Source organism: Notamacropus eugenii, chromosome 1, assembly GCF_028372415.1.
Source record: "Notamacropus eugenii isolate mMacEug1 chromosome 1, mMacEug1.pri_v2, whole genome shotgun sequence".
NCBI lineage: Eukaryota > Metazoa > Chordata > Mammalia > Diprotodontia > Macropodidae > Notamacropus > Notamacropus eugenii.
In genome coordinates this window covers 411,313,641-411,328,333 of record NC_092872.1, presented here as the reverse complement: position 1 = coordinate 411,328,333, position 14,693 = coordinate 411,313,641, and the positions used below count along the sequence as shown (strand labels likewise).

General features: G+C 37.4%; 1 protein-coding gene across 1 annotated transcript; it reads left to right on the top strand.

The window, feature by feature from the left end:
* The first annotated feature begins 964 nt into the window (after nt 1-964).
* LOC140518707 (double-headed protease inhibitor, submandibular gland-like) lies at nt 965-14,252 on the top strand. The gene is made up of 6 exons (XM_072631055.1): nt 965-1,142; nt 3,967-4,004; nt 5,397-5,524; nt 6,071-6,113; nt 10,937-11,046; nt 14,054-14,252. Exons 1-6 carry the CDS (start codon nt 995-997, stop codon nt 14,097-14,099), a joined length of 513 nt encoding a protein of 170 aa, XP_072487156.1. The 5' UTR covers nt 965-994; the 3' UTR covers nt 14,100-14,252.
* The last annotated feature ends 441 nt before the right edge of the window (nt 14,253-14,693 follow it).

Below are 14,693 nucleotides of genomic sequence, written 5' to 3'. Positions count from 1 at the left end.
CATGATCTCTGTGAAATGGCCCCTCCTTGGGAAATGGAAACTGAACCCAAGGCACTGTGGCGGTACTCAATTGGGCCACAAAATGGCCAGCCTCTCTGAGATTTGTGATTTCTTTTGGTGTTAGTAATCTATGCACCATAACCTCAAGGAGAACTCCATTCTTACTGCAGCTCTCTATGCATGCCTGCCAGTCTGAGAGAAATAAGCATGGATAAAACCTAATTCTATTCGTTTTTCTTAGACTGAACTCTGGAGGTGGACACAAGACATAAGTCTAGATGACAGATGATGGCAGAAAGAAGGGGATGACCTTGGTCTTTCTAAATTAAAGTCTTTCCCAGGCCTCAGTTTTGACTAAGGGGTAGGTAAGAATTAAAATAAAAGGAGGCCTGATTTACCACCACACAAACATCTTTCTGGGTGGAGAAGACTCTCAAAATTGCTGGCCAGAACAGAAAACAATTACTATTTACTCTTATTCTAAGCTATTGCTATTAAAAGTAAATAATGAGGCTTGGGCTGGAGGCTATTATTAACCATTCTAGAAATGCCTGAGTGATTGGTTTTGAATAAGCAGAGCTATTACTCTGAAAGTATTTTGTTGACTTTTGTCCCCAAATTGTGTGTTAACTTCCCATAATTCATTGTTACCATTTTATCATCCCTTCATTTTATTCATTCTTGGCAGAATGCAAAAGAAAGGGTGAAAGGGTTATAGATTAGGAGATGACAACATTTTTAAGGATGGTAAAAAGAGTTTAAGTTTTATAACTGCCTGGTAGATTATGACAAATGTTATATTTTCTGAGTTCTTTGAAATAATGCTGATATTGGCTTGGGTATGAACAGAATTTAAGTGATAGACTGAAATATTTAAGTCCTGTGTCTTTACATGATATAAAGGAGGAAGTTTTTCTTGGACTTTGGGACTTTTGCAACTCCCAAATGACATTTCCTGTTGTGGGGGTGGGGAGATCCTGGACTGGCTCTATTTATGGGACAAAGGAAGCTCTCCTACCTGAGCCTTTGTCTTCAAAGACTGTCACCATCACCTCTTGCTCCGGTTTCTGTCTCCATAATGAAATCAGCAGTTCTGGCCTTCTTGGCTCTGGCCACATCTAACTGGGCTGTCCATGTTGCTGGTGAGTTATTACTAATATATTTATTACTAATGGAATAATGGGATTACACAGTGATAAAATCAGTTGCAACTTTGCAACATAGAAAACAGACTTTCAGGACTAGATTTAATCAGAGGTACAGATTCAGAGCATGTTCAGAGTTGGAAAAGATAATAGAAACTATCCATTTCAAAGTTATTTTCATAAAATTCAAGTCTGACTAGGACACTTTCCTACTAAATGAACTCCAGTGGTTCATTTTAATCTACAAGATCAAATACCAGGTCTTTGGTTCAGTTTTTAAAACCCTTTATTTCTTTGCTCCTTCCTTCCCCACTGTTTTCCTACTCCTTACTTCCTTTCATGTGCTCTGAGATCCAGTGACACTGTACTCCTTATCATTCCTCAAACAGAACACTCCATCTCCCCAGTTCAGGCAGTTTCACTGTATACTTCTCATACATGGAACTTTTTCCCTCCTCATCTCCTGTTCTCCAACTTCCTTCAAGTCCCTGAAATAAATTCTATCTTCTGCAAAAAGCCTTTCCAAGTTCTTCTTCATCTTGGTGCTTTGCCACTGAAATTATCACCAATGTATCTTGTATATGTCTTGTGTGTATATAACTGATTGCATATTGTCTCTCCCATTAGACTGTGAGAAAGCAGGATCCATTTTCCCCCCTTTTTCTTTTCTTGCATCTTTAGTGCTTAGCACAATGCCTGGATATGATGGTCACCTAAAAAAAGTGTTTATTGTCTTGTTGGATAGGACACTATATCCTGAATTATTTGAAAAGCATGTTAGGGGTAATTTAAAGCAAAACACTTTTAAGGAGGGACAGGGTGAAAGGAGAGAGAGAATGGAATAAGTTGGGGGGAGTGGAAGGACTGGGATGGAGGGAAATACTGTTAGTAAATGTGAGAAAAAATTCAAGTAAGTTTCTTTGATTAAGGCCTCTTTTGTCAAAAATATAGAGAACTGAGTCAAATTTATAAAAAAATGAGTGCCATTCCACAATTGATAAATGATGAAAAGATGACCAGTTTTCAGATGAAGTAACCAAAACTATCTATAGCCATACAAAAAAAGATACTCTAACTCTCTATTAATTAGAAAAAAATGCAAATTAAAGCAATTCTGAAGTACTACCTCATACCTATCAGGTTGGCTAATAGGAAAGAGAAGGTAAATGACAAATGTTGGGAGGGATGTGGGAAAAATGAGACAATAATGCATTGTTGGTGGAGTTGTGAGCTAATTTAACCATTCTGTAGAGCAATTTGGAACTAAAGTCGGAGGGTTATAAAATCATCCATGCTTTGACCTAGTAACACTACTACTGTATCTGTATTCTAAAAGATTTTTAAAACAAGGAAAAGAATCTCTTTGCACAAAAATATTTATAGCAGCTCTTTTCTAGTGGAAAAGAATTAAAAACTGAGGGGATGCCCATCCTCTGGAGAATAGCTGAACCTATCACAAGTTGTAATATGTGATTATGATGTGATACTATTATACTGTAAAAAATGATTAGCATGATGCTCTCAGAAAAACCTGCAAAAATTGCATGGGCTGATGGAAAATGAAATGCACTGTGTAGAAAATAATAGCAAAACTGTGAGATAATCATCTGTGAATGACTTAGCTATTCTTAACAATACAATGATCCAAGACAACTCTGAAGGAGTTATGATGAAAAATGCTATCCATCCCCGGAAGAAGAACTGATGGTGTCTGAATACATATCAAAGCATATCTCTTTTTACTCACTTTATTTTCTTGAGTTTTTTCCACATTTTCTTTCACAATAGGACTATTACAGACATGTTCTGCATCACTACACATGTGTAGCTTTTATTGCATTGCTTACCTTCTCAATGTGAGGGTAGAGGGTAGAGAGGGAAGAAAGGAGAGGATTTGGAACTCAAAATTTTAAAAATTAATGTTAAAATTGTTTTTACATAAAACTGGGTAAAATAAAGTACCAAAAGTATGTTAACTTCTCTGGATATGATATTACATTGTTGTGTCATAAAATCAGTAATTAATAAAGAAACACTTTAAGTATTAACTATTGGTCAGATATGGTGTTAAGTGTTGGGGACACACAAAAAAGGCAAAAGACAGTCCTTGTCCTCATGGAACTTAGAATCTAATGAGGGACAGGAGAAATAGGCAAACAAATCAAACTAGGTACAGGAGAAATAAAAAAAATAGTTAACAGAAGGAAGAGACTAGAATTAAGAGGGGATGAGGAAGGTTTCCAGTAGTTAAAAAAATGGGATATTAATTGGAACTTAAAAGAAACTGGAGAGAAGAATTGGCAGACATGATGAGGGAGACCATCTCATACATGGAGGGCAACCAGAGAAAGTGGTCAGAGCCAAGAGATGAAATATCTTGTTAATGGAACAGCCAGATTAGTGTCATTGTATCAAAGAGCCAGTGGTAGGGCAATAAAGTGTAAAAGTTCTGGAAAGGTAGGAAGGAGTTAGGTTATGAAGAACTTTGAATGCCAAACAAACTTTTACTCCCCTTCTAATGCGATCATTTTTAACGTAATATAACACATGGAACATTTCAGCTATAAGTCAGATGCAAAAGTCCCATAGTCCTTTAGGTACAATAACATCTAAACTTCTCAAGTGGGAATGCTAGAGTGACTGTTAAGTCCCATATATTCCATTATAAGCACAATTTTTTTTTTTGCTACTGCTAAATACATCTACAACCACCTTTCCTGATTCTAACCTTGCCCAGTAGAAGTTAGAAAAGGAAAGGAAGTATTAGTTATTTCATAGCAGGGCAACTCATTTTTTGAAACTGTTTTTTTTTTTTTTTCAGGTTATCAAGTGAAAGGAAATCAGGCAAAAGGGACAGAGGTGAGTTCATTTTTGTTGTTATTGTTCTGACTTTTACAAAAATAGAAATTTGGATGGTTGTTTTTGTATGTGTGTGTGACTGTGGACTTTGTGGGCAGCATTATGTTCTCGAAAAAGGCTTACCCTGGTATCACATGAAAAGAGATCTAGTCATGACTTTACCACTGATTTACTGTGTGACTTTGGCCAGGTACTCTTTCCTCTCCGGGTCTTAGTTTCTTCATTAATAATTTTGGGAGCTTAAAGTTTCCTCCCTGCTCCTAATAATCTATATCCTGTAAAGTCAAGAAGGTCATGAGGTAGCCAGAACATCTACTGATCTAGTGACATGCTTCCCCTCCCCTTTCATTTTCAGTAAAACATATGCAGGGCAGGAGAATGGCCTGTTACCTGCTAATGCTAATGGTTATCACATCCTTCTGTGGTTGCCTATTTCCTACAGGAGTGGGCTGCCCTTGAGGTGGAGTAGGGTGATTCTCAGAGCTTGGAAATTAAAATTGCAAAGAACACACATGACTAAAAATCAGTCTAGGATGAGCAAGAGTTCAGTAGCAAAGAAGGGAGATGCTATAAACCAGTTACTCCTCTTCCCTATATTAAACTCAACTCTAGTCTTCCACAGTCTTGATCCCCTTCTGCTTTTTCTGTTCTCTGTGCCTGTTGACCACCAGTCATTCTGAATCTCTTCTCTCATCCTTTCCATGTTTTTCTGTTCCCTGAAACCTTTTTGTCTCCTGAAGCCTTATATTGCTTGGCATCTTTACAAAGTTGGCTTATCCTTCTCTGACACCCCATGAGATGCAGTAACAGGAGGAGAAATCAGTAAATCTTCCTTCCCACTGACATCACTCAGTCACTCTGTCACACTTGGTCACATCACTCAGCAACCACCTCTCTTCACTAAAAGTTCGTTCCCTTCCCAGCAGTTTTTACATCATTTTCCCTCCTTAAAAAGTTCAGTATCTGGCTCACAGCTTTTTTCTCTACTCCAAACTCCACCTATCTAAAATAATTTGCTTTCTTGGTTTCACCATCTCCTCAGATAATAATTTCTCTTTCTTTAGCTCACCTCAATTACTCTCAGAATGTATAATACCTTTGATGTTCCACACCTTTAATCTCCACTATAATTTTATACTAGATACTAGAAATACAAGTTATAGCTTTGATTTTTTTGTGCTTTATGGTACTTTATAGCTATAGAATTCATGGTTTGCTTTAGAGAGGAGGAAGTTAGATAAGAGAAAGGGAGTAATTGCCTCCCAAAGCCACAAGACAAAGTAGTAGGTGAAGGGGCACACTCCACCTCATAATGGTTGTAAGAGATAAACTGGGAAGATTAATGATCCCATTGAAACAAAGAGTGGTCTTTATCTCTTTTTTTTCTTACAGGTTAACTGTGGTGTGTACTTCGAAAGGAAGGGCAAAGGAGGTTTAGCATGCCCAAAGAACTTAGATCCAATCTGTGGTACTAATCAAGAAAATTTTGCCAATGAATGCTTACTCTGTGAGGCTAACTTGTGAGTACTAAATTTAGTGCCCACCTCTCCCACCTTGATCAATGAACTGAGCAAATCAAAATTTCAAAACTTGAAGGGGCTCCAGAGGTCACTTAATCTAATCCCCTTATGATGCAGTAAATCGCACTGTATTATGAACAACAAGTGGTTATATGGCTATATTTCCAAGAACAAGAACCTCACCCTAAGAATTAGAGGCAGTTCCATTTTTAAGTAACTTCAAATGTTAAGAAACGTTTCCTTATTTTTGTCTGAAATCTGCCTCCTTATAGAAGCAGCAGGGTATAATGAAAAGAAAACTGTTCTAGCATTCAGGAGATAAAAGGTTGAAGTTCAGATTTTGCCACTAACTTAATATATTGTATTTGTCAAGTTACCTCCCAGCTAAGGATGGTTTGGGTTGCTTTCTGAAGTTCTTTCCAGCTCTAATGTTTAAATAGCCCATGATGACCCAGTATATTTGGTATACTCCTTCCCCAGCCATGTGATTCAATTCCTGTTTTCCCCTCAGTTACAATATTTAATCATGAACATCCTCTCTTCTAGGACAAAAGGATTGACTATCAAAAAACTGCACGATGGAAAATGTGTAAGTATTTACTCTTTTTCAAAAGTAAAACGAAGGTATGTTTGTATTATAAAACAAGAGAGCAAGACTTTTCTGCCTGAAAGTTACACAGAAACGCTTTTGTCTAGAAGTCAGGCAAGAAAGAGATATAGGCAAATATAGGTGTTGGGAAGTCAAAATAGGAACATGACTCAGTCTATTTATTTTTACTTAAATATTTCTTTAAGAAACAATTATATATTGTGGAACATTATAGTACTTTGGGAAACATGGTCAGGACCTAAAATGATACCAGTTTCCAATTCTTTGCCAACACTGAAAGTGCTGCTACAAATATTTGTGTACATATAGGTCCTTTTCCTTTCTTTTTTTTTTTCTTTGTTTGCAGACCTAGTTAGTAGTGGTACAGCAGCCAAAGGGTCAAAGAATACGTATAGTTTCATAGCCCTTTGAGGATATTTCCAAATTGTTCTCCCAAATGGTGGGATCAGTTCACAAGTCCACTAAGAATGCACTAGTATTTCAAGTTTTGTACATTTCCTCCAACATTTATTGTTTTCCTTTTCTGTCATATTAGCCAATCTGAAAGGTGAGGTGGTAGGTCTGAGTTGTTTTAATTTATATTTCTCTGATTAATAGTGATTTAGACTATATATATATTATATGACTATAGATACCTTTGGTCCTTTCATGTAGAAGTATATTATCCTGACTGTGGCTCCATGACATTTTAATTACTTCTTTCTGGCTCCTTGAAATATTTTCTCCTTTACCTGAGAGCTCTAGAATTTGATTATAATATTTCTGAGAGCTTTCATTTTGGGATCTCTCTGAGGAGACGATTTGATTCTTTCATTTTTTATTTTTCCCTCTGGTTTCAGGATATCAGGACAGTTTTCCTTAATAATTCCTTGAAAGGTGATTATACTCTTTTTTTGATCTTGTCTTTCTGGTAACCCTATAATTCTTAAATTGTCTCTCGTTCTTTTTTGAAGGTCAGTTGTTTTTTCAATGAGACCTTTCACATTTTCATACACACACACACACACACACACACACACACACACACACATATATATTTTTAGTTTTCAACATTCACTTTCATAAGATTTTGAATTCCACATTCCACCCCCACACCTGTACTGTGATGACCCCTTCTTTCAGTCAGGTCCCCCTCTCCATTACCCCACTTTTCTCTTACCTCATCCTCTCTACTTACTGGTAGGGCAAGATAGATTTCCATACCCCGTTGCTTTTATGTCTTATTTCCCAGTTACATGCAAAAACAATCCTCAACATTCACCCCTATAATCTCGAACTTCAGATTTTTCTCCTCCTTCCTCCCCACTCATCCCATTTAGAAGGCAAGCAGCTTGATACAGGTTATATATGTGTAGTTATTCAAAACATCTACATCCAGTCATGTTGGGAAAGACTATATTTCCCTCCATCCTACCCTGCACTCCCAATTTATTTCACTCTCTCCTCTGAGCCCATCCCTCCTCAAAAGTGTTTACTTAAAAAAAAACCCTCTTCCCATTTGCCCCCCCCTTCTATCCTCCCCCTTCCCCCTACTTTTTGGCAAGGCAAGATAGATTTTCTTATTCAATTACATGTGCTTGTTATTCTCTCCTTAAGTAAAATTCACTTTAGAGTGAGCTTCACTCACTCCCTCTCACCTCCCCTCTCTTCCCCTCCATTATAAAAGCTCCTTTTTGCTTCTTTTATGTGAGAGATAATTTACCCCATTCTATTTCTCCTTTTCTCCTCTCAACATATTCTGCTCTAATCTCTTAATTTTTTTTTAATTTTTGGATTTCATCCCTTTATATTCAACTCATCCTATGGCCTCTGTGTGTGTGTGAAATCCCTTCAACTACCTAATACTGAGAAAAATCTCAGGAGTTTTACATGTATTACCTTTCCATGTTGGAAAGTAAACTGTTCAACTTTAATAAGTTCCTTATGATTTCTCTTTCCTGTTTACCTTTTCGTGCTTCTCTTGATTCTTGTATTTGAAAGTCAAATTTTCTATTTAGTTCTGATCTTTTCATCAAGAACGTTGAAAATCCTCTGTTCTATTCAATGTTCATTTTTTTTCCCCCTGAAGTATCAAACTCAGTTTTGCTGAGTAGGTGATTCTGGGTTTCAATCCTAGCGCCTTTGACCTCCAGAATATCATATTCTAAGTTCTCTGATCCCTTAATGTAGGAACTGCTAAATCTTGTGAAATCCTGATTGTGTTTCCATGATACTTGAATTGTTTCTTTCTGGCTGCTTTCAATATTTTCACCTTGACCTGGGAACTCTGAAATTTGGCTATAATATTCCCAGAAGTTTTCCTTTTGGGGTCTCTTTCAGGAGGTGATCAGTGGATTCTTTCAATATCTCGTTCCCCTTCTGGTTCTAGAATATCAGGGCAGGGTTTTTTTTTTGATAATTTTAAAATTACCTCTCCTGGATCTGTTTTCTAGGTCAGCTGTTTTTCCAGTGAGATATTTCACATTGTCTTCTATGTTTTCATTCTTTTGGTTTTGCTTTAAAATTTCTTGATTTTTCATAAAGTGATCAACTTCCATCTGTTCCATTCTAATTTTTAAGGAAATATTTTCTTTAGTGATCTTTTAGACCTCCTTTTTCATTTAGCCAATTTTTGTTTTTAAGACATTTTTCTTCTCATTGGCCTTTTGGACCATGTTTGCCATTTGTGTTAATTTGTTTTTTAAGGTATTATTTTCTTTACCCTTTTTTGGGGGGGGGGATTCCCTTTAGCAAACAGTTGAATCATTTTTCATGATTTTCTTGCATCATTCTTGTTTCTCTTCCCAGTTTTTCCTTACTTCTCTTACTTGATTTTGAGAATTCTTTTTAAGCTCTTCCATTGTCTGAAACCAATTCATTTTTTTCTTTTAGTCTTTGGATGTAGGAGCTTTGACTTTGTTGTCTTCTTCTGGTTGTATGTTTTAATGTTCCTTGTCACCAAAGTAAGATTCTATAATCTGATTCCCCTCCCCACCATGTTTGCTCATTTTCCAAGCCAATTGCTTGACTTTTAAGCTCTTTGTCAAGGTAGTTCTCTGCTTATAGTGGGGCAGGGGAGGTATACTGTCAGCCCTTTGATTCCCCTACAATCTATAGGCTCAGAGCTCTAGAAACAGCTGCTGCCAATTCCACTGTTGCTGCTCCTGCTTCAGGTTCCTCTGGCTACTTCACCATCCAGGGGTTGGTTCTGGACCATGATTCTCTCTCACCCAGTTCCAAACAGTTTTTTTTCACTGACCTTTCACGTTGTCCACCACACTTTAGGGTCGAGAAGTCTGAAAACAGCCATGGCTGCCAGTGATTCAGTCTCCTGAGGTCTGCTCAGGCCCCATCTGTTTCAGTGCATCCTGTGCTGAACTATGCTGTTCTCTCAGCCTAGTGGAAAAGAAACTTCCTGGAGATCACCAAATCTGTTTTGTGCTAGAAATTTGATTCACTTCATCACTTTGTGGGTTTTACAGCTCCAGAATTTGTTTAGAGTCATTTTTTAGAGGCATTTGGCAGGGTTATGGGGAGAGCTCAAGTAAGTCACTGGTTTTACTCTACCATCTTGACTCCTCTCCCTACACATTTTCTTATATTTTTTTTCATTATTTTGATTTTGTTTTTATTATTGCTTTAAATATCATAGAGTCCTTATCTTTGACTTGTCCAATTTTAATTTTTAAGGAAATACTTTTTCAGTGAGCTTTTTTTATCTCTTTTTTTTTGAGCAGGCCAATTCTGCTTTCAAAGTGTTATTTACACTTTCCCTATGCCTTAGTACCCTACATAAATCCTGTTCCCAGACTCCTTCTCAGGTACCCTAAAACATGTTTTGTGGCACCCCAAGGTGATACTAACTTACCCCAATTAAAGAACTTGATTCTGTTATATTGGCTGTTTTCACTTGAATTCAGGCTGACACGTCTGCTTCTGGGGTTTTCTGTGTTTTTGTTTTGAGAGCTAATTCTGGATGTCTGTACATTTTTGGTTCTTCCAAGGTATTATGCTCTCCAGAGAGGTCTGGTCACTGTTCTCCCTGCCTATGCTCTGGTCTGTGAGTGACCACAAGCACTCTTTGTACTCCAGAAACGTGACCAATGCACGTTTGTGTGTGACAGGGCTTCCCTGTGTGTGTGTTAGTGTTCCTCCTTGCCCTAGGACTGTGTCCCTAAGCTATTCATAAGCAATGTAATAGAGGACTCAACCCAGTCAAGGGTTCCCTATAATCTCCTTTTGACCAGTAGTGTAACCCTCTTACTCATCTGTGGACTAAGAGGTATGGAGGTTAAATCCAGTCATGACCGGAGCTCCCCCCACAACTCCAGGGCCTGCTGCTAACTTGTCAGAGCACAGCCAGTGCTACAATGAGTTTCACTCACACTCCAGTGAGACTGACCTTTCCTGCTGACCTTCTAAGTTGTCTTGGGCTGGGAAATTGTTTCACCCTGACCTTTTGTTGCTTCTGCTGCTCCGTGACTCCTTTTGAGGCATTTTTTTAAAGGTGTTTGGAGGTGAGTTTGGGAGAGCTCAGGTGAGTCCCTGCCTTTACACTGCCATCTTGGGTTTACCTCTCTAAGAAACCCTTATAGCTCTTTAGCAATGGAATTGGAGGCCTTGAAGTTGGATAACTGCTTATTACTCTAATAAGACAGCAAATAACCACATTTGGAAACTTTTTGAAGATAGGATACCTTCATTTATTGGGAAGCTGGGCTGAATTTCTTCTGTGTTATCTCTCAACTCTAAGTAGCTGAGATTCTATCATTTGAAATACTAAATCTTTAACTTTTGGGGGTTTGTTTGTATGTGGGGTTCAGATTCAGTGCCCGAAAGAAGAACAGCCAATGTGTACCATGGAATACCTACCTATCTGTGGTTCTGATGGCAACGTTTATAGCAATAAATGTGTCTTCTGCGGTGCTTTTGTGTAAGTACTAAAATATATCTCTTTGGGAATGATACTCTTTTCCCTCAGAACTTGGATCCCAGCAAGTGAATGATCCTGGTGTCTGAAAATGTCCCCTGGGTCAAAGAATATCCTGACTTTCCACTCACAGGTTCTCAAAGTAGGGCTTCTAATTCATTCCTTCCCTATTTGTGATATTGGGCATGAGTTTCTTCAGTAATCAGAAAACTTGATTTCATTAAAATAGACTAATAGAACATTGATTGGGACCCTGTCAAATGTATATCTTCCCTGTAACTAGATCATAACTGTATTCAAGCTAGTGCAGAGAATTCTGACCAGAAGCTATGTTCTACTTACCTACCACACAACTTCATTAATAACTTAGACTCTCATAGTTCTCAAACCATTGCCACTACCTTTTGCTTCTCATCCAACTCCTTCCTCTCCTTTCCGTTTCTACCCCCCCCACCTTGATCTTCAAATGCTTGGGACTAACTCCAAAGACCTGAGTTCAATACTTAGTTCATGATGGGGAACCCAAGATCAGGAGAGTGACTAGGATAGTCTTCTGCATAGAAACCATGGAAGATACTGAGGTCACCAAGTGGAAAAGATATACAGAGAAAAAAAAAAACACAATCCCAGGATAAAATTTTGTTTTACACCTCCGTCATTGGCCATGACATGGTGATAAAGTGAAGAAAATTGAGGAGAGGTCATATAGATATTAAGAGAATCCAAAAAGAATTTTGTCAAGAAAACTTAAAGAGAAAAAAGCATTAAGGACCAATAGTCAGTTGTGTTAAATACTACAGATGAGTAAATGAGGATGAGTAGGAAGAGAGTATTAAACTGAGCAGTTAAGATTTCATCTGAGACTTTGGAGAGAACCTTTCATTTGAATGGCCAGACTGAAAGTCAGATTGCAGTGACCTTTCTTAGTAAAGAGAAGGCATGACAGGATAAAAAGTGGATAATTAGCATTGCTCTTTTTTCTCAAGTATTTTGGGTGATAAATTTAAAAAGGATATAAGATGTGACACAATAGGAATGATAGGATATGTGGAACACTTTTCAAAGGTTTGAAGGCTTGCAAGTGTGTGTATCCATAAGGACAGAAACTGTTAGAGAAGGAGAAATTGAAAAATAAAGAAAGAGTTGGTACAACAACATTAGGGGCAATGGCTGAGGAAGATGAAGAGAATTACACATAAAGGGATTGGCTTTCAGATGGCTCTCTTTCCCATAGCTAGGAACTTTCAAAATAAATGTTGTTCTCTGTTGATAAAAATTTTGTGTTCTGCTTTCAAATTAGATTAATTGTAGGGGAGCAGCCTATATTTGTACTACTAGAATAACACTGAAGATTTTTGAATGAAGGCATTTCAGATTTGTAAAATAATTCTCTGTCCTATATGGACTACATGACTGTACATTACTAAGTCTCTTTTATTCAAAGGTATATAATTCCTTATTACCTGAAGGATTGGGAATTCTACCCTCTTTTTCAAGATTTCTGTTATTTCTCCCCTAGACTGAGTTGATGAATCTTGATTCTTCTTGATCCAGGCTTTCTTATTGCTCCATTTTAAAAGTTCACACCCATCAGATAAGCTCACCATACCCTATTCAATGATAACTGTTTCCAACCTTTCCTAGAGTGTGAATATTTTATCCCATAATTAACTTATTGCTCTGAATATAGACCTGGTCAAGTCAATGAGTATTTATTAAGCTCTTATTATGTGCCAAGTACTGTGCTAAGCACAGTTCAATACAAGAAGAAAGATAATCTTTGGTCTCAAGGAACTTATAGTCTAATGGGGCAGATAGGACACAAAAAGAAGCTGAAAAATAAAGGAAAGTTGAAAGAGATCAGGGTACCCACGGGGTACACTGTAGAAAAAGAGTGAAGAAATCAGGAGTCTAGGTTGGAGAGCTATGAAGATGTGATCAACTTGGGTCACTCTTTCAATGGCAGTTCTGGGAGAAGTCAGCTAATTTGAGGGAGATGCCACAGCATTGGAGGGTACACTCATCTGTGAAGTCCAAGGGTAGAGTGAGTTTCCAGAAAGACGAGTTTCCTATGGCTTGACAGAGAAAGTCCTGACAGTCAGTAATATGGTTCAGAAAGGAATGGAGACCACACACCTAGAATGAAAGAACTTTGAAAGCAAAATAAAGATTTAATGAAAAATTGCATCACTATTCAGTTTCACTTGGGTTTTATATAAATCCAATGTTTTCCTTGAGGAAAAAGTACAGTCCATATTTGGGCCAACATGGTCCTTTATTACCCAAGTATTCTACCTGAACACATTTGTATTTTAAAAGTGACCTCTATTTGATCCAGTTTGCTAAAGCAAAGTTTTATTGGCAGTTTTCTAACATAATCAAGAGAAGACTCTAGTTAATATTCCATTACCAATGTAATAACATTAAGTATGATCTATATTCATATGTATTACAGGTCACTCTGTCATACGGGAGTTAGAATAGGGACGGGGAACCTGTGGTCCTTAAGTGCAGCCTTTTGACTGATTCTTTAAAACAGTTTTTGTAACTTAACAATGCTGTAAAATTTGAATTCAGTCAAAAGACTACACTTAAGGACCTAGAAGATCATATGTGGCCTTATGACCACGGGCTCCCCAGCCCTGAGCACTGGTTTCTGAGTCAGAAAATCTTAAGTTCAAATTTGATCTCAAGCATGTACCAGCTATATGACCATAGGCATGTCACTTAACCTCTTTTTGTCTAAATTTTCTCATCTATATTTTATAGTAATATATACCTCCCAGGGTTGCTGTGAGGATTAAATGAGATAACTGTAAAGCACTTAATGCAATGCCTAGCACATAGTAAGCATTACATATATATTGGCTATTATTATTACATGTTAATTCAGACAATTTCCCATCATCACTTTTCCACTTATCTTTAGAATTTATCAAATCACTACAGTGTTTGTTGGATGTTGTATGTTTTAAAATATTATCTGCCTGGCAATGTGTCTTTCTTGCAGGAGAAGTGGAGGTACTTTGACTGTAAATAATTATGGAATATGTTGAGAACCAAGAACAGTATGTTTGTCATCTACAAGAAGTTTCCTTGTTTGGACTCCACATATAATCTTTTGGTTATCTCTCACCTAGACTAGAATGATATCCCTGACTATTTGCTGATTTAATACAATAATAAATACTTCTCTGCTTGAGCTCTAAGGGATGTATGAGTGTTTTTTCCTCTGTTGTAACTATTATTTCACAAAGCACATTATTCCTTCCTATGGGTTTATTTCCCAAACATGAGTCATGAGTAAGAAAATAATGATCAAGTACACATGAAATGAATTCTTCATGGGCACAAAAAAGTATAAAGCCCTTATAAAAGGGTATGAGATTTGGAATCATGATATACGTTCAAATATTAGTGCTGTGGCCCGTATGAAATTGGAAAAGGAATTTGTTTTGTCTAGTCACAAGCTTTCCTGCAAAATGAAAAACTATGATAGACCAGGTTGGTATTTTAGGGTTTAAAGTGGGAAGGTAGGAGGCGGAGCCAAGATGGCGGAGTAGAAAGACACACATACACATAGCTCCGAACCCACAACACATAGAACGGCTACAAGGAAGTAACTCATGGCGAATTCTGCACCCAGAGGC